The 20,407-nt window shown below is 46.5% G+C and overlaps 1 protein-coding gene across 13 annotated transcripts in view; it reads left to right on the top strand.

Annotated features, from left to right (window-relative positions):
- LOC102445074 (ataxin-2-like) overlaps nucleotides 1–20,407 on the top strand; it is a 249,598-nt gene that overhangs the window by 209,100 nt on the left and 20,091 nt on the right. For 11 of the 13 annotated variants that reach the window (XM_075914768.1, XM_075914775.1, XM_075914772.1 and 8 more), the window contains 3 exons: nucleotides 5,380–5,564; nucleotides 6,220–6,352; nucleotides 15,265–15,318. In XM_075914768.1, the coding sequence (XP_075770883.1) occupies nucleotides 5,380–5,564; nucleotides 6,220–6,352; nucleotides 15,265–15,318 (372 nt within the window). The remainder of the gene's footprint in view (nucleotides 1–5,379; nucleotides 5,565–6,219; nucleotides 6,353–15,264; nucleotides 15,319–20,407) is intronic. The other 2 variants (XM_075914769.1, XM_075914774.1) reach the window with 1 other exon arrangement.

The raw sequence follows: 20,407 nt of genomic DNA, 5'->3' as shown, positions 1-20,407 counted from the left end.
CTCGTGCAGTAACGAGTGTTCTTCGAGATGCGTGTCCCCGTGGGTGCTCCACGACCCTCCCTGCCTCCCCTCTGCTCGGAGTCAAAATTACTCGGGCAGAGACGAGGAACTGAAAGGGAGGGGGTTGAGCCGCGCGCTTCAGGAGGCAGGAAGGGCTCGAGACGCCTCCTGGGCATGCGTGGCTCAACGGGGGAAACTGCTGTACAAAGCTCCGATCTGTGGCTCAGGGCGACCCTTCACCTAGAGTGGAGCACCCACGGGGGGACACATCTCGAAGAACACTCGTTACTGCACGAGGTGAGTAACTCCCTTTTATTTTTAAAGACTTCAGTTTCATAAGAAGTATTACTAATGTAGACCAGTTCTGGCAGGTCTAAATTAGCCAGTTTTCAACACTGCTTCCTGTTCTGGCTCACATATGACAGAATTATTAACCAATTTCTAGTCTTGGAGTTAAATATTGCTGTGTGAGATTGTACAGGTGTAACTGAAGCTAAACTTCTGGCTACCAGAATCATTACTGCAGAAAGGGACTTAGGGGTCATAGTGGACGACAAGCTAAATGAGTCAACAGTCTGACATGGTTGCAAAAAAAGCAAACACCATTCTGGGATGCTGTCAGGGCTGTTCCCCACTCTGGTACTCTGAGTGCAGAAGGTGGGGGACCACAAGAGAGCTTCAAAACCTTACCTCTACAGGCACTGGTTACAAACACTTCCCCCCCAGAATCCTAATACACAGATTAGACATACCCCCAGAGAATCCCAGTTAAGAGTTTCATTTGCATAAGCGGGGAGCCGCCATTTTTAAAACCCCGCTGGTTCGAACCCCGTGCAGCGCGGCTACACGGGGCTCGAACTAGGCTTCCTATTCCAAACTACCGGTACACCTCGTTCCACGAGGTGTACCGGTAGTTCGGAATAGGAAGCCTAGTTCAAACTACCTAGTTCGAGCCCCGTGTAGCCGCGCTGCACGGGGTTCGAACCAGCGGGGTTTTAAAAATGGCGGCTCCCTGCTTATGCAAATGAAGCCCGGGAAATTCAAATCCCGGGCTTCATTTGCAAGTGCGGTATGCCTACATTACCCCGCTAGTTCGAACTAGCGGGGTAGTGTAGACATACCCTAGTAGGGTATTTTCTGGATATGCTACTCTTTCCGCTAAGTTCTACCTTACTCCCATGAAAAGGGTTTATTTTCTTCCCTCCTTGTTCTACTGGCGCACTCTTTAGAATGGCTTGCTGCTGCAGGTTGAAACTCTTAACTGGGATTCTCTGGGGGTATGTCTACACTACAAAGTTAGTTCGAACTAACAGACGTTAGTTCGAACTAACTTTAATAGGCGCTACACTAGCGCTCCGCTAGTTCGAATTTGAATCGAACTAGCGGAGCGCTTAGTTCGAACTAGGTAAACCTCATTTTACGAGGATTAAGCCTAGTTCGAACTAGCTAGTTCGAATTAAGGGCGGTGTAGCCCCTTAATTCGAACTAGTGGGAGGCTAGCCCTCCCCAGGTTTCCCTGGTGACCACTCTGGCCAACACCAGGGAAACTCGTCTGCCCCCCTCCCGGCCCCGGACCCCTTAAAGGGGCACGGGCTGGCTACGGTGCCCGTGCCAGGTGCAAGCCTGCCAGCACCCAGCCAGCAGACCCTGCACCTGGCACAGCACAGAGCCACCCACCCGATGTCCCCCAGCCCACCCCCTCTTCCCGGGACCAGGCTGGCGGCTCCCGGGAGCTTGCCCTGGACCGCAAGAGGTGGGCACCTTCCTGGGCTAGTGCGGACATCGTGGACCTTGTCCACGATCTCCGCACTAGGCACAGGAAAGTGGCCGGCTAGGGCAGGAGAGCTGCCAGCCTGGCCACCCAGGAGCAGGTGTGCATGAAAATCAAGGGGGTCCACTGAGACCCCCGACCCTGAGCCCTGAGCTTACAATGGCCGTCCTGGGTCAGACCAAAGGTCCATCTAGCCCAGTAGCCTGTCTGCTGACAGCGGCCAACCCTAGGGACCCTGGAGGGGATGGACCGAAGACGATGACCAAGCCATTTGTCTCGTGCCATCCCTCTCCAGCTTTCCACAAACTTTGGGCAGGGACACCACTCCTACCCCCTGGCTAAGACCACTCCATGGACCCAACCTCCATGACTTGATCTCACTTCGCTTTAAACTCTGTTCCAGTTGTAGCCTTCACAGCCTCCTGCAGCAAGGAGTTCCGCGGGTTAACTATTTGCTTTGTGAAGAAGAACAACTTTCTCTTACTAGTTTGAAGCCTGCTACCCATTCCTTTCCTTTGGTGTCCTCTAGTCCTTCTTTATGGGAACTCAGGAAGAACTTTTCTGAATGCACCGTCTCCACCCAACCCCTGCTTTTAGAGACCTCTATCCTGTCCCCCCTCCGTCTCCTCTTTTCTAAGCTGAACAGTCCCAGTCTCTGTAGCCTTTCTTCATCTGGGACCTGTTCCCAACCTCTGATCATGTTAGTTGCCCTCCCTTCTCCCAGCCTTTCTCTTCCCCTCTCCCACCTCCTTTTCCCAGTCTCCCCCCAGTTTTGTTCAATAAAGACAGAGTCAATGTTGGAAGAAACGTTATCTTTATTTTGTACATCAATAAGAAGGGGGGCTAGGGAAGGGTAAGTGGAAGGAGGTGAGGGAGGAATGGGGTACGAGCCCCCGATGGGGAGGACTGGGCTGGCTCTGCGGGCTTCTGGGGGTGGAAGCTCTCCTGCAGCCCCCCAATTACCCCCTCTCCCCAGATGGCAGCCTGCGGCAAGTGCAGCCGGGCTGATGGCCGAGTGGTGTGATGTGCCCAGTGTGGGTACTCCGGGCACTCCAAGCCAGAACTTCTTTGCAAGCGGGGCACCCCTGAGAACTGTCTGTCCAAGGTGGGGGTCGGGACCCTTTAAGCGCAGCCCTCGGCTAGCCTGACACAGCATCTCCACGCTCTAAGTCCTCCTCTGATGCCCTGCCGGCACTGCTTCCGGCCATCCTTAAGCCCTGTTCAGAGTCCACTCAATGTGGACTTGCTAGTTCGAATTAGCAAAACGCCAATTCGAACTAGTTTTTAGGTCTAGACGCGTTAGTTCGAATTAGCTTAGTTCGAATTAACTAATTCGAACTAAGTTAGTTCGAACTAGCGCTGTAGTGTAGACGTACCCTGGTCTGGCAACATCCATGGTCCGGCAGGGATGTTGCAGGACCAGAGAGTCCGAGTGGAAGGCCAGTGGCATGGATCCCTGCAGGGCTGGCAGAGCAGTGGGCTGCCTGCAGCAAACTGCTGGCAGGGTCACCCAGTACGTGGCAACAGGGCTGCCCAGCGGAGTTGGGAGACCCAGCAAGAGGCTGCCTGGTGGGCCTGGGAGCTGTAGTAGCTTGGTGGAGCAGGGAATCGTGGTGTGTGGCCGCCCAGCAGGTCCTGGAGCCCCAGCATGGTGTGTGCGGCTGCCCTGCAGAACCCAGAGGCCCAGTGCGTGGCTGCCCTGAGGGTCCCAGAGCCCTGTTGTGGTGCACACAACTGCCTGGCAGATCCTGGAGCCATGGCAGCGATGGCTGCCCAATGGGGTTAGCGGGGCCAGCAGGAGGTGGGGAGCCAGCTGGGAGGCCAACAGGTGGGCCGGTGGCAGGGGTCCAGAAATGACCGCCCTTGGCCCCGCAAAATCCCTCATCTGGGACCGATCAGGTCCCGAGAGTGCCAGACTAGGGAGGGCCAACCTGTAGTCTTTGTATCTCACTGTCCCTTTTCATTCCTCTTGCAGCTAAATAACTGAAGTGTTTAACACAATACTTTTATGGCTAGATACTGCTCTTCTATGAGTGAAAGCTGTTGCTAGATAAACTGGAAAATTGATGTGCACATCTCGCTTAGAGCATTATCTGCATTTTTACTATGTCAAGTGAACAGAAGGCAGGAACTGTTTCTTGTTATAGCTATGTATTAGATTACACCAATTCTATAATGTCGACCACTCTTGTAAATTTGGCGATGCTCTTAAAGTCCCAGCTCCTGGAGGCAGTTGATCATGTGAGCATCTCTTCCTTAATTAAAAAAAAAAATCAGTCGATTGCAGAGAAAACCCTGAAAAAGAAACAAAAGCAATCCCCCAAAGATAAATCAAAACCCAAAATGTATGTGTGTTAAATGATTTCTGACCGCTTCGGGTTGGTAATACTGATTTTTGCTAAACATATATTTAAGAGGTTTTTTTAATCAACCATGTTCCTGTTTCTAAGAGTTCCAAAGCTATGTAGAATGTGTGAACATTCAAGCTCTTCAAGTGCATATTTAGACTAGATACCATTTCTGCTTGCAGCATTTAGGATTTCTTTGCAGTGCTGGATAAGAGTTTATTTTCAATAATGAAAAATTGTGCATGTACCTTCAGTAAGGTTCAGTCGCCATTAGTGTAGCAATCTGTTCGTGCTCCAGGTTGACAGATGAGATGGTCACTTGATGATATGCAAATGTTCTCTTGTACAATTTGAGTTCCTTTCCTCTATAAAACAGTTCTGTTCTAAACAGCTTGCTTTAGATTTCCTTTGGTAGGAGTTTCAGTTTTGCGAACATGGAGCCATGCACATTTTTCTTGAACAATCAGTTTCATATGGAGCTGCTTATATTGAAATCCTCTACACTGAAAGCTCCATTTCGTCTGATGAAGCTACATTTTTACATTTAGAAAGATTTTTAATTTATTTACAAACTCTGCTTACCACCAAGTGAGCTAACTGGCCGTCTGCAGTATTTTTCTATGTTCTCTTACTCTAAATGTTCTCCTTTCGTCATTTCCCTTCATCTTTCTTTTATAAGGCAACTTCCCCTTCAGTATTAATTGTGATCCAAAGATTCTCTTTCACACATGGCAGCACTAAAAGATATGAGCACATGTGAGCTACAGGCTGGGGCACTGCTAAATCCCAGCATCTGAGCAACTTGGTCTGTCATGCAAATCTTCCCTGGCCTGTTCAGTCATGAGCAAATATTACTTTCACAGGAACATCTGATGAGTTGAAAGACAGTGTCATAGTTTCTGAGCAGCCCCCAATAGTGTCATAACCAGGATGAGCTGAGGGTCCTTGAGGTGAAAGATCAATCTTAATGTATTTGAAGACAGGTTAAACCTGGGACATTATCCATGGTTGCCTCTTGCCCCCTGCAAAGACTGCAGCCTTGATGTTGTTTCACCCAAAAGCTGGTGCCCATTATGGAAATTTAAGGCTGTTATTGCTCCTTTTCGCTTCAGAATCATACCCACATAATGTACAAACCATGGTTAAAGTTGATAGTGAGGGTATTCTAGTTGTGCATGTTAATTTTAGATTAACATTTCCAGGAAAGACCTGGTTACTTCAGATCCCCCTTCCTAATTTGAAATATTCCTTGCTTTGCAGTACCAAATATGCCACAACAACGTCAAGACCAGCATCATCAGAGCACCATGATGCATCCTGCCTCAGCTGCAGGCCCCCCTATTGTAGCTACACCACCAGCCTATTCAACACAGTATGTTGCCTATAGTCCCCAACAGTTTCCTAATCAGCCTCTTGTGCAGCACGTGCCACATTATCAGTCTCAGGTAAGACTCCCTTAGCTTGTTGCCTCTTGCTGCATTCATATTGGATCAGATGTGTAATTAAAAGACTTAATTCTGGAATTCTACATACTGTATCTTCTGTTACATCATGTAATTGCTACAAGCAATATGCAAACGCTGTAGAAATATTGCTACTTTATACTTCACATCAAAGCCCTTCAAAAACGTTAATGCCCACTAGTAAATACAAATCTCAAATACAGAATATCTACCTCATTATCTTCATCCCATTGTAGAATATCTCTTTCAGTTGATTAATTGGACATAGATTTAAAAGATGCAGTTGCTGAAATAATTGGTGTGATAAGATGGATGGGATATAGTATAGTTTAAAACTTATTTTGTTTCATTTAAAGATCACCTTATTTTGTCAACTGAAGATCAGCAGAATAATTCTTTGTATTAGTTTCCTTTTGTGGAAGGTATTTCTCATTTTAAGTTTTCAGGTGTTACCTGGCTAATGGTGACACATGTACTTAGAAAATTTTTTGTTGCTAGTACAAAGCAAGCTGTAGCTTTCCAAATTATCATTAAGTGCCTTTAAGCATGCACTGTATGAGTTTGATTAAAGGATGTATTTAACTTTTTTGTACAGCCGTGTGTTTTGACTAATTAATTTGTCTTTTATTGGACACAGCATCCTCATGTTTATAGCCCTGTAATACAGGGTAACACTAGAATGATGGCACCACCAACACATGCACAGCCTGGTTTAGTATCTTCTTCAGCAACACAATATGGTGCGCATGAGCAGACGCATGCTATGTATGGTAGGAAATATTTTGTGTTATTTTTAACTTTTTACATTGTTACATTGTGCAAGGGTATATTTACTATCTCAAGCTTCCACCATTGGCATCACAGCTAAAGTTATAATAGTAGATCCAGAATGGTTCGTAAAAATAGATCCAAGTATACTAGTTTTAATAAGACACTAGTGTTGGAGATGAAGTGTCAGCATAAGAGGCTGCTACAGAATACCAACTTAAGCAAGTCTGTCTCAGGATTTTTTGATGCTGTTAGTACTACATCCTTGTCTATTTTTTTATTCTAACAAGGACTGTAGTTTTGTCACAAAACTTGATTTCTAGTTCTCACAACATTAGCATGATACAACCACTTCTCTAATGCTAGTAGTGTGCATTCACGGTATAAAAAGATTTGTCATCTGAGCAAAATGTGTGTGGGGGAGATCCTCCTTTTCTTGGTAAATCCAAGAATATAAATCCTGTTTTGAACATTTCATGTGTAAGTGCTTGCTCTATGGTTTCAATGACAACTAGAAGTCTCCAAAGTTGCCAATCTGGCACTTTGCATTAGCACTAACCTCACTGAAATACTTAGATTGAAACACAAATTAAGATACTGTTTACAAAATACAATGCAAAGAATCTCTAAAGCCACATAAATCTGCACTTAATAGCTCATCCAAAGGAAAAACTGGCTCAAGAATTTGCCACTGAAGACTCAGTCCATGATCTTAAAGGCGGTTTAGTGCTTGACTCAGATAGCAAAACAGAACAGTCATGTTTTGAAAATATAATTATTCAACAGGTTTTGACTTAGTATTTGATGAAGAAATTTTGTTAGGTTGATCATAATGTATACCTAGGGTCTGCTAAAGGATTTCATTTAACTTCAGACATCATTTGCATGAGGTTTTTTGTGACAAATTTTTGCATTTTTCTCCTTATGAATGAATATACTGTCTATTATGAAAACTTGCAACCCCAGAAAGCTAAAGCTTAATGCATGGTTAAGATTCTGATAACAGAATCTGTGCTGTCTTGAAATAGCATACTGAAGCCAGATCTTTGCTCATGTATGTTAACTTAATTCAAGAAAGAATAATGCAGATCAGAGGCGTGGCGGGGGGGGGGGGGCAGTTGCCCCCGGGCGCCACGCTAGTGAGCACTGGGCTGGGGTGGGAGCGCACAGCCCCATGCGTCGTGGCGAGCCCGGCGCTGGCGTGCTCCCTGTAGTCAAGCCGCCGAGGCAGGGCCGGGCGGCGGGAGTGAGCCCTTCAAAGGTAGGGTTACTGTATGTCCGCTGCCTGGCTCTGGGGGAGGGGTGGGTGCATTGAGGGTACTTATAATTTTTTTAAAGGGGTACTTTATAAAAAAAAAGGTTGAGAAACTGCTCTAAACCGTTCCTTTTGGTCTCCCCGTTTCCTTTCTCCTTTGGCGAGTTGGGCAGGTAGCCATTTTGGTAAAAATATATCAGACGTGCACACAGTGCCTGCTCTACCTCAGCTGGTGCTGGATAATCAGGGCCTCAATTCTAAAGGAGTTGGCATTACTGAGGTGATCGATTTTCCCCCCCATGTTTTGTTGTGGATTTTCCAAAGAAAATGCTGGTGTTTTCTATAGGTCATAGCAGAGACTTGGGATTAACAAGGCTTTCTCAACTAAAAGTCTTATAGGTGTTGGGATGTTGCGATTGTGAACACCTGGAGAGGCAGTCTGCCAGAGGCAAGGCTCGCCTTGAATCTTGATATCTATGGCTTCAGTTGAATGGCTTGTGTGAAATTTGGAAGAGCAGCTCAGAGAGACCTCTCTCCTTTACGTAAGGATAGAATCTCATGGCAGCCTGAAGGAAAAAGTCCTCGTGGCAGACAAAAAGCCACGCTTGCAGTGTAACCTCGGCCTTAGGCTACTTATTGCTTCAAGAAAGTGAGGGCAATTCTCGTGTTGTGTGTTAGTTTTATTTAAAAGTTTTTCTGAGTGTTATTTTAACAGGTAAGTTAATCTCTTACATTCGTAACTATGATGTAGTTTATTGCTGTGCGATAGTATGAAAAACAACTAAGTTAACCAGGTAAGTAACTAGGCAGTTAAGAAGCATTACAGATTGCTTACAATAAATTTGATATGCTCAAAATCTTTTTACCTTTTAGTCATTAAAGCAATGAGTTACTCGTTTGTTATAACAGTGGTTTTAAGTGCTTGATTGAAATATAGTGATGAAATTCATATTTAGGTTGTATAATATTTATTTTTCTTGTATTTTATAAAACTTACATATTTTAAGCATTTGACATTTTTTTATGTAAAAGACATGAACCTAATGAGAATGGGATACAAACAAATTGAAGAGAAAAAATTATTGAACAGAATGTAAACCACAAAAACTATAATTTATATTTGTCTGTAGTTACGATCTACTAACTGATCCCGGTATCAGTGGATATTAGTAGCATTTGTTCTTTTTTTTTTTTATTATTTACGTTCTTACTTTTTGCTGACTGACAGAAATAAATAACAAATACAAAGTAACAAATGATTGGGGGGCGCAAATTTTGCCTTTGCCCCCGGGTGCATAACACTATGTCTCTGATACAGATGAATATAAACGTTGCTCCAACATCACACTAAAAATTCTGACACTGGATTTGGAGGAAGCTTCATGTGATATAGCTGAATTGAAAAGAAATAAACTTGTAAAGCTTAAGTAATAGGTCTTTGCTCTCACTGCCCATGTTTTTTCATTTGTGTATCTAGTGTTTTGAGGTGTTCATGTAAACAGAGCTTTTATTGTGATTTTTATGGGATTACTGTCTTGATCAAGTGACTGAAGGCTTTCAGACTTCCTGGTTAAAGGGACATTCTCAAAAAATCCTGTCTTAAAACTAGACATGAAATAATCTCTGGGAATTTGGTTGTTGATTGCAACTTTCCCCAGCAACTTTACATTGTACATCATTCTTATCTGCTACAATTTGACAGGTCTTAGAAATCATGGTACAGGAGCAATTTTTAAATCATATATTTTAAATTATTTTTCTCTGTTCCAACATAACATAGAAGTCTAGTTTTTATATTCTTGGTTTTGCAGCTTCAATCCATCATAGGTGTATATTTCAGACAATATAATGACACATGTTTTGGTTGTGTGTCAGGAAGCCTGAAAACTCTAGTTTTTTGTTGAGGTGTGTCCTACTACTTAAGTCCAAGCAGCATTTCTCTTACAGCACCTGGTCCTTCCAGAAACTGGACGGTTATGTTTGCTTTTTTGAACTGCTGACCCTCTTCTTTTTATAACTGAATGCTTGACATGCTTGCCACAGAAATCTGCTTCAGTCCAGTCTGATGCCAGTGCTATATCATAGGTGGCTTGTAAGGAAGTACTTATATTGTATGATAGCATGTTCTTACTGTCTTAAGCTAAACTGTATCTTCAGCCTTCTAGGCTTTTCATCAAGTATTTAGTAGATGGCTCCTAATGTTCTAGGACATTCTCAAATCACATGTGGTATTTCATTTGATAATTTCTTTTCCCATCAGTAACTACCTTGTCACTTTGGGTTGTACTGTAAGCAGGTATCTGTAACTGCTTAGAGTACAGCGTTCTCCCCCCCCCCCCCCCCCACACACACACACACAGAGTATAGTACTCTCAATTGTATGCATAACATCCATGTATTGAATACACCAACATATCCTAGAAATAAACATTTGATTTGGGTATGGTTCTTCAGGAATTTTTAGTGCATCTAAGTGATGAATAGTTTCCATGTGGTTCTCAAACTGTGGTGTGTGTCCCCCCTTCCACCCTCCCTCTCCCTGCAGCAGGAAGCCCGTGCTGGTGCTCCAGCCTCATGCCCCCCCCCCCCCCCCCCCCCAGGTTGGCATGCCAGCGCTGGCTTCCCTGGGCGGGGGGAGCCCTAAGCCTCCTCACCGGATCCTGCTCATAGGGAAGAAGCAGAGCCAGAAGTGGCTCCCCACGCTGCTGCTCCCCCTCCCCTACTGGGGAAACAGCAGCGCACTGATGTGCTGCCTGGAGGCTTTTCCCACTGCTTCCATTGGCCAGAATCTCATGCCCAGAGCCCCACACCGCCCCCCACCGAGACCCCACACCCCCAGTCCGCTCCTGCACCCTCCTCCCTGGCCAGACTCCCTACCCTCAGCCCACTCCTGCACCTTCCCTTGCTCTTGCACCCTCCCCCGGTCAGACACCCTTCCCCACCCCTGCCATAAATAAAGAAGAGATTGAAACCTTTTGTGTTGGACATAAATTAATAGTTTACTTTATTTAAAATGAAGTTTGATAAACTAACATGAGAAAGTTAAAACGCTTTATCTGTTTAATAATTAAATATTTCCTTTCTTACTGGTTAAATTAAACTGTTCTCCCTAGCTGCAGCATTAGCAAAATGGCTTGGGCATAATTATGTAATTTACAGCAAGTTTCCATTAGCAGCTGGTAGTCCATGAAAAGGTTTGCATTGAGCCAGGTGGGCACGGGTCAAAAAGTTTGAGAACCACTGAATTATGCTATTCACAGTGAGAAATAACAGCCACTGCTTTTAATCTCTAGAATAAATTTGCGCAAGTGAGTTCTCAGATTTTACTTCTGGTTTTTTAATTTACATTGTTGGATTTCCCACTGCTGTTAAGATTAACTGTATTAAGGTCCCTGTTTCCTTGAAGCTAGCCGGTGCTTTCTGTAGGATACCATCAAATGTCTTCCCGCAAGAATCACTTCCTTTAATATCAGACTGTTCTCCTTGGAGTGGTGTCCCCGTGGGTGCTCCACTCAGGTGTTGGTGTGTCTTTGTTCCAGCTATTGGAGATTTTTAGCCTAGCAGTGCCTTCCTGCACCGCGCATGCGCAGTAGGCGTCTTGCACTGTTTGCGTCCGTTAGCTGCACGTGCGACGCAAGTCTTCCTCAGTTCCTTTTCTACTGTCTTTGGCAGAAGACGGAGTTTCCAGCAGTGCTCTCCTCAGCCGAGAAAAAGATAGAAATATATAGTTAGTGGTTGCAGTTTATTCAGTTTAGGGTTAGTAGTGTGTGTTAGTTACCATTAAAAAAAAGTTACTCCCTGGTTTTTCTCCCTTCATTTGGTTTCCGCTCCAAGTTCTTAGCCCCAAGCAGCATTATGCCAGGCTCCCCTGGCTTTAAAAAAATGTAACTACTGCAGAGACTCGATGCCCACCTCAGACGGGCACACCTCATATATAAAGTGCCTAGGCAAAGGTCATGTGGCGCAGAAGTGCCCACGTTGTCAAAGTATGACTACCAGGGCTAGGAAGGACCACGAGATGAAGCTCAAGAACAAAGCAGTGGGGGGGGGGGGGGGGTCATATTCCCGTACCTCAACGATTGCTTAATCAGGGGTCCTCCCGATAATACACAGTTATCATGACAGACCTTACTCAAAACAATTTTACCCGGCTGGGTCTTTTAATAAATGTGCAGAAATCTACTCTGGATCCCTCCCAGAGAATAGAATTCATCAGAGCGCTTCTAGACTCTACCGTGGCCTAGGGCATTTCTCCCCGAGTCGTTTCCAAACACTGTGCGACATTGTCCAAACTCTTTTACAGTCCCTGATGACAACCGTTCAAATACGTTTACAGGCCCTAGGACATATGGCAGCCAAGCAAAGATCATCCTAATAACACCATATTAGCCAAGACAACACTGGTTTCTGTACCTCTGTTACCTGTCAATCGCCAAACCCATTCAACTCCCCATCAGTTCTCGATCATTAACTCAACACAACGGGCAAACACATCACCTGAACCCTCAGAGTCTGAAGCTTATCACCTGGCTTCTCCGTGGTTCCAGAATGAACTTACCTGCTCCCAGAGAGTGAAACAGATCCTCCTCAGCAGTCACCACCCTTCCACGAGGTACACCTATCAAAACCAAATAGAAGAGGTTTCAGCAATGGTGCAGCCAACGCAATCTACAAGCACATACTTCCCCAATACCTACCGTGTTGGAATCCTTGATGGACCTCAGTGACATGGGACTCTCCATTAGAGTCCGTCTGTCAGCCATCACCATTTTCCACAAGCTGGTAAACGACATGTTGGTGTTCACACATCCCATCACTAAGTGGTTCCTAGCAGATGTCTCTCAAGTACGACCCCACATATGTCCATTTGTCCCACCTTGTGAGCTAAACCTTGTGTTAGACTCCTTAACAAGACCTCCTTTTGAACCCTTAGCGACGGCCTCAATGAAACACATGGTCATGAAAGTGTCCATCCTCGTTGTGATCACATCTGCACGATGAGTAAGCGAAATCACAGCCCTTATGGCAGACCCACCATATATGCTCTTCACTAGAGATAAGATTATTCTCAGACCCCATCCAAAGTTTTTACCAAAGGTTATCTCCGACTTTCACGTGAACGAGCACGTTTATCTGCCCACTTACTACCCTGAGGGAGGCGGTACTATATACCCTTGATACAAGAAGGACTATTGCATTCTAAATAGACAGAACAAAACCCTTTAGAAAATCTAACAGACTTTTTAAATCCATGTTCAGTCCTGGCAAGGGAACAGCCGTCTCCACACAGTGCGTATCCGCAACTTGCATAAATACCTGCTATAGACTCAGAAACAAGGAACTGCCACAAGCAGTCACAGCACACTCCACCTGAGTGATGGCTGCATCTACTGCCGTTCTACGTAATGTCCCGCTAGCTGACATCTGCAGGGAGGCTACATGGTCTTGAGCACATACTTTAGCACAACATTATGTGTTACTGCAAGGGCCAGTACCTACCACCTCTGTGGGCGATTCCGCCCTTGCTTCTGCCAGTAGATGACTCCAAAGTCCCATCTCCACAACGGTGGGTGCTGCTTTTTACTCACTTGAGTGGAGCACCCACAGGGACACCACTTGAAGGAGAAGTTACTCACCCTGTGAAGTAACTATGGTTCTTCGAGATGTGTGTCCCTGTGGATGCTCCACTACCCTCCCTTCCTCCCCTCTACTTCGTAGTCCATTACAGGATTTCTGGTAGAAAAGGAACAGAGCGAGATTCACGCCGTGTACGCAGCTAACGGACAAAAAAAGTGCGAGATGGCTGCTGCACATGCACGGTGCGGGAAGGCACTGCTAGGCTAGAAATCTCCGATCATCGGCGTGAGGATGCACTGACACCTGAGTGGTGCACCCACAGCGGGACACATCTTGAAGAACCATCGTTACTCAACAGGGTCAGTAACTACTTCTTATTCTACCTGAGTGTTTTGAGTTACATAATAAAGAAGTCCAGAAGGACAGCTGCATTGGGGAGGGGAAGTGTTAATGGCTTTTAAAGCATTCTCCTAACATTTTCTCAATCAGTGCATAAAATCTCTGAAAACTTCACCCTCCTGATTAGTTTGAAGCAAGTAAAAATCATGACAAACAGTAGTAACTGTTGAATGAAGAGAATTAAATTCAGTTCTAAATTCTCTTACATTATTTGCTGAAAGTTACTTTTTTCCTCCATGGGAGAGGAACCTGAATCCTGAAATGCATGTAGCATTCTATACGTGGTAAATCTTTTTGGTAGTGAAGGCTCAGATGATGCAGTTTTCAGGATTCCCTTTAGCAAATGCTGTGTGAGTTAATATTTCTGCTAGATGTCCACTGTAGTAGGCAATTCAGGAGTTCTGACAGGTGTCTTTGTCACTGCTCTTGAGTGCCACACTTTTATTACTTCAATTCCTGAAGTTGAATGTTCTTCAACAGATGGAAAGTAGCTAAACTATATGAGAGTAGCTAAACTAAGTGCACCCTTAGTGGCACTTCTAAACATGATGGAGCAACACCCAAGCCATTGTTTTCCCTGAAACATTGAGAGAAGGTCAAACAACCATTTTTCTTCTTGCTCCTTCAAATAAACCCGAAAACTGGACACCATTAACAAAAAGACTGATACTTGATCTGATACTGGATCTGATGTTGGATCTTTTAATAAACCATATATAAATTCTTATTGTGAAAAGTTTGAAATAGACACCTTACACTGAAACAAAGCAGCAATATATGATTGCCACTCCTACAGAACTAATCCATTTATTGGTTCTAAAGAACAGTGGCTCAAGCTTTGTACTTTCTGATAGGTATGAGCTGCTTGTTATCTCCAGAATACCAGTGATAGGTAATTGAGTTGTCAAGTTTTTCTATTGAAAACTCAAGCTGTAAGGACAAATATATTCCTGTAACAGTTAACTCCCACTAGTTTTGTCATTTGGATAAATTGTATATTCTTTAGGTGGATGCTTCTGTAAAACTTCGTGTGTGTGTGTGTGTGTGTGTGTGTGTGTGTGTGTGTGTGTGTGTAAAAGACATATGTAAAACCAAATTTTGATTTTACACAGATGCATTATTTATTCTTTTGCTTGTTCTTGTATCTTTCCCTCTCATTTCCACAAATGTTTTATTGATCTGGTGTTCTCTCTAACCTTATCTGTTTTTCTGTCTTTGCAATAAGTTCTAATACCCACCATTGGACTATTTAGGATATGTTATAAATTTCAAGGATTAAGAGCAAACCATCTCCAAAGGTGTCTTTTGGAACTGTTAGGATCTCAGTGATACAGCTGAAAAACAAAAGCCTATTTATTTGTTTGATTAATTGTAATCCGTTTAACTCTACCTCCTAAGGTTATTGTTGGAGTGTTAATAACTCAATATCTATTTTTATATTAAAGTAAAAAGCGGGGCCCTCAGTGTTAACAGTTCAAAGGAGGGCTTATTGGGGCATATTTTATTTCAACTTCACTCAGTTGTAAAATTCAGTAAAATATCCAGCACTGTTAACTAAACAAATAAAAATGATATTTGCATGAACCTACAATATTCAAAAATAAATGAATGACAATCATTCCAGAAGATTAGAAGTGTGCACATGGCAAGAGGCTAATTTACCTTTCTATTTCCCAAATTCAGCATGTCCCAAAATACCATACAGCAAGGAGACAGGCCCTTCTTTCTACTTTGCCAGTGAGTTGCGGTTTTTGTACTATTTTTTTATTGTACAGAAAAGACCTTTTTAAAGAATAGATGTTAAAGGAATAGACATGCTGAGGGAACATTTTTTTCCTTGCACCAGGCCAAAATATAGAAAAATTAGGAAAACTCTTTTCAAATAATAAAGTTGTTGAATTAATAAATGTACAGGGCATCAAAAGCTAAAGTACAATGAACGTGTGACTTGTCTGTAGGATAGATTTGTGTAAATACTTTTCTGCATGCCAAGTTACATTGCTCTTTGTCCAGCGAAGTCTTGCATCTAACTAGCCTCTACTGTATCTTGAACTGAAGAAGACTTAGACTCTTCTTTCTAGTCTGCCACCAAAAAATGGGCATTTGCCTCCCTTAAGATCTCCATGAACTCCACTCCTCCCCATCCCTGCCCAAAATGGGATTTTCTGTTTTCACAAGGTTGATTAAATTCCTTAAGGGAAGAGAACTCCAGCCAGGGATGGGCACCTATGAGTAGTAGGTGGGCAACATGAGTGGGCTGCTTTCACCTCAGTGGGCCACAGCAGCCTGCAGCGCACTGGGGTTCCACCTGTGGCCCCACTCCCCCCCCCCCATCTGCCCTCCCTCCCAGCATTTTCAGAATGCTCAAATTGCCTGATTCATGATCCTTCCCCTCCCTCCCAGAGCTGAAACTGTGTCGTTTCAGCTCTGGGCAGATGGGGAAGGGGCAGGGACGGAGTGCAAATAAGGCAATTCACATGCTCCAAAAGTTCTGGGACGGGGGGGTAGATGTAGGAAGTGTGGGGCTCCGGTGCCCCAATTTGTGAGAGGTGTGTGGGGAAGGGGAGAAGCTAGGGTGGGTCTGCATGCTGCAGATTGTCCACCACTGACTTCAGTGCTTCATTATCAGTAAAACTATATGGCCTGAGCTCTGATTTTGAGCCCTGTAGTCTTGGGAAAGATCACTCTGGAATCCTTATTCTGAGGCCTCTGATGGAGCGTGGCAAGCAGTACATTTTTTCATTTCTGAAAAAGTGTAGCCTGGTCTCAGCCCTGTGTCCTTTGATGGAGTCTGGTGGGGATGGGTTCCTGCTGGCTAGGTAAGCAGTGCCAATGACACTGCCTGGTCCTTGTGCTTCAACATGCTGCCATCCACATCCTGCAGTAATATGCTGAGTGGGGGAGGGCCTCTTTGCACCTTCTTTCTCCAGTGTATGTGGAAGCGGGGTCAAATACAACTGTGGTGAACTAGTAAACTGCATCAGTCTCTAGCTGCCAAACAAAAGTGCCAGATAGTCCAAAAGAAGAGGAGAATATTGGACTCATAGATTAATTATATGGCGAATAACCTCTGTGGTTTTCTCCTGATAATAGATCTCAGTAATCAAACACCACATATTCCAAAATGGAGTCTGTTGTAGTCTCTTAGGGTACGTCTACATTACAGCGTTAATTTGAGTTAACTTAATTCGAATTAAACTCATTCAAATTAATGCATCTACACACAAAACCTATTTAGAAATAGCACGTCCACACTGATTGGACCCTGAACCAAAGTTAAGGCTGGCCAGAACCAGTGCTGGCAGGGCATCAGGTTAGGACTTAGCCTCAGGCAGCAGCCCCACACACTATCTGAGCTCCATGCTTAAAGGGACCCTACCCCCACCCCGGACAGACAGTTCTCAGGGTTCCCCGCTTGCTTGTCTACCTCGATGAGGGACAGCAAAGCAGTCCTGGCTTGGAGTGCCCTGAGTGCCCGCACTCGGGACACCACAGCACTCGGCCACGTGGAGCCAGAGCTGCCCCGGGCACGCTGGTGCATCTCGTGGGGTCGTTGCTATCAGCCCGGCTGCACTTGCTGCAGGCTGCCATAAGGGGGTCCATCGGGGGGCTGTCAGGATCCAGGAGGCCCTGAGGGAGATCGTCCACCCCCAGAAGCCCTCAGAGCCTCCCCAGTCCTCCCCACCAGGGGCTCGTGCCCCATTTCTCCCTCACGTCCTTCCACGTAACCCTCCCTAGCCCCCCTTCCTGATGTCAATCAAAAGACACGTATGTTCAAAAATAGAAACTGGGTTTATTGAACAAAACTGCAGGGGGGGGGGGGATGAACCTCTGGGGAGACTGGGAAAAGGAGGTGGGAGAGGGGAAGAGAGAGGGTGGAAGAGGGAAGGGGGAAACCTGGGAGGAGGGAGCTGGAAGGGGGAAGCAAGGGGAAGAAGGAGGAGGGGAAGCTCAGGGCCCAGGGTTGGGGGGTCTCGCCGGACCAACTTGATTTTCATGCAAACCTGCTCCTGGGTTCGCATGTGGCCTTTGGTGGCCAGGCTGGCAGCTGTCCTGCCATAAACTGCCGCATTCCTCTGTCTAGTGCGGAGATCATGGACGTTGGGGGCAACCCCCCCAAACCTGAATAAGGTCCATGATCTCCACCCTGGACCAGGAAGGCGCCCGCCTTCTCCAGCCCGTCAGGCTCCTGGGAGCTGGCAGACTGCTCCTGGGGAGCGGTGGAGGGCTGGCTGCCAGTGGCTTGCTGGCTCATGTTTTGGGGCCACTGGGTCGGGGGCCCCGGTGGCCACTGCTGGCTCTGGACTGGCAGGCTTGGAGCTGGCACAGGCACTGTGGCCAGGGGCTACCCCTTTAATGGCTCCGGGGCTGGGGGAGAGGAGAGGAGTTTTCCTGGTTGTGCCCAGAGTGGCCACCAGGGCTCCCTGGGAAGGGCTGGAGGCCCCCTATTTCGAATTAAGTGTCTACACAGCACTTCATTCGAAATAGCTATTTTGAATTTGGCGTTACTCCTCGTGGAACGAGGTTTACCAAATTCAAATCAAGCGCTCTGCTATTGGGAATTTATTTCAAAATAGCGGTTTGCATGTGTAGACGCTATTAAAGTTAAGTTGAAGTAACGGCTGTTGTTTCGAATGAACTTTGCAGTGTAGACATACCCTTAGAAATAAATTCCAAATTAGGTTAAATGCCTATTGGAAAGCTTTACAAAACTTAAGGAAAAAGCTTCAGAAACCCATGTTGTTCTGGGGTAGGGTCCCTAGTGGAATGGCCATAGATTATTCATGTGTCCATCCTGCCAGAGACCCTAGCATTTCACAGATAGGTGAGGTGCAATTCCTGCTTCTCTCAACTTGCTTCTGTATTGCAGCAAGCTTGTTGATGTGTCTATATCTGTTTGTGCACCCTCTTTCTTGTGAGTCATTTCATTCAAGAGGGTATGAAGAACAATATAAATAATTCTGAGGGGTAGCTGTGGTACAGGTTGGACTTCACTGGTCCGGCACCCTCGGGACCTGAGCAGTCCTGGATGAGGGAATTAGTTGGACCAGCGAAGGTCCCCTGCCACCAGCCCCCTCAGCCTGCCACCCCTCCCCACCGCTGGCTACTTCGGCACCGCTGCCAGCTGGGTGACACGGCTGCCCCATCTTTGCTGCCATAGATGCTGCTCCAGCCCCACTGCCAGCACGAGAACACACAACACTGGCCCCACTGCTGGCCAGTATGCAGCCCCAATCGGGCTGCTGACCTGCCACAGTCCCAGCTCCACTGCTCCAGCACTGCTGCTGTGGCCCCAGACAGGCTTCCCCTGCTGGGCTGCCGTGCTAAGGATGGCCGGAAGCAGTGCCAGCAGGGCATCAGATGAGGACTTAGAGCGTGGAGCTGCTGTCTCAGGCTAGCCAAGGGCTGTGCTTAAAGGGACCCGACCCCCACCCCGGACAGACAGTTCTCAGGGGTGCCCTGCTTGCAAAGCAGTCCTGGCTTGGAGTGCCCTGAGTGCCCACACTGGGCACATCACAGCACTCAGCCATCAGACCGGCTGCACTTGCCGCAGGCTGCCATCTGGGGAGAGGGGGCAATTGGGGGGCTGCAGGAGAGCTTCCACCCCCAGAAGCCCGCAGAGCCAGCCCAGTCCTCCCCATCGGGGGCTCGTACCCCATTCCTCCCTCACCTCCTTCCACTTACCCTTCCCTAGCCCCCCTTCCTGATGTACAAAATAAAGAAAACGTGTGTTCAAAAATAGAAACTCTCTTTATTGAACAAAACTGGGGGAGACTGGGAAAAGGATGTGGGAGAGGGGAAGAGAGAGGGTGGGAGAGGGGAGGGCAACTACAATGATTAAAGGTTTGGAACAGGTCCCATATGAAGAGAGGCTAAAGAGACTGGGACATTTCAGCTTAGAAAAGAGGATACGGAGGGGGGATATGATAGAGGTCTATAAAAGCATGAGTGGAGTGGAGAGGGTGCATCAAGAAAAGTTCTTCATTAGTTCCCATAATAGAAGGACTAGAGGACACCAAAGGAAAGGAATGGGTAGCAGGCTTCAAACTAGTAACAGAAAGTTCTTCTTCACAAAGCAAAGAGTCAACCTGTGGAACTCCTTGCTGCAGGAGGCTGTGAAGGCTAGAACTAGAACAGAGTTTAAAGAGAAGTGAGATCAAGTCATGGAGGTTGGGTCCATGGAGTGCTATTAGCCAGGGGGTAGGAATGGTGTCCCTGCCCAAAGTTTGTGGAAGGCTGGAGAGGGATGGCACGAGACAAATGGCTTGGTCACTGTCGTCGGTCCATCCCCTCCAGGGTCCCTAGTGTTGGCCGCTGTCGGCAGACAGGCTACTGGGCTAGATGGACCTTTGGTCTGACCCAGGATGGCCATTGTAAGCTCAGGGCTCAGGGTCGGGGGTCTCAGTGGACCACCTTGATTTTCATGCACACCTGCTCCTGGGTGGCCAGGCTGGCAGCTCTCCTGCCCTAGACGGCCACTTTCCTGTGCCTAGTGCGGAGGTCGTGGATGAGGTCCACGATGTCCGCACTAGACCAGGCGGATGCCCGCCTCTTGCGGTCCCGGGCAAGCTCCCGGGAGCCGCCAGCCTGGTCCCGGGAAGAGGGGGAGGGCTGGGGGGCATCGGGTGGCTGGCTCGAGCCGTGGCAGGTGCAGGGTCTGCTAGCTGGGTGCTGGCAGGCTTGCACCTGGCACGGGCACCGTAGCCAGCCCATGCCCCTTTAAGGGGTCCGGGGCCGGGAGGGGGGCATACGAGTTTCCCTGGTGTTGGCCAGAGTGGCCACCAGGGAAAGCTGGGGAGGGCTAGCCTCCCACTAGTTCGAATTA

The sequence above is a fragment of the Pelodiscus sinensis genome, unplaced genomic scaffold (genome assembly GCF_049634645.1).
Source record: "Pelodiscus sinensis isolate JC-2024 unplaced genomic scaffold, ASM4963464v1 ctg43, whole genome shotgun sequence".
Classification (NCBI taxonomy): Eukaryota; Metazoa; Chordata; order Testudines; family Trionychidae; genus Pelodiscus; species Pelodiscus sinensis.
This window is presented reverse-complemented; position numbering and strand designations above follow the sequence as displayed.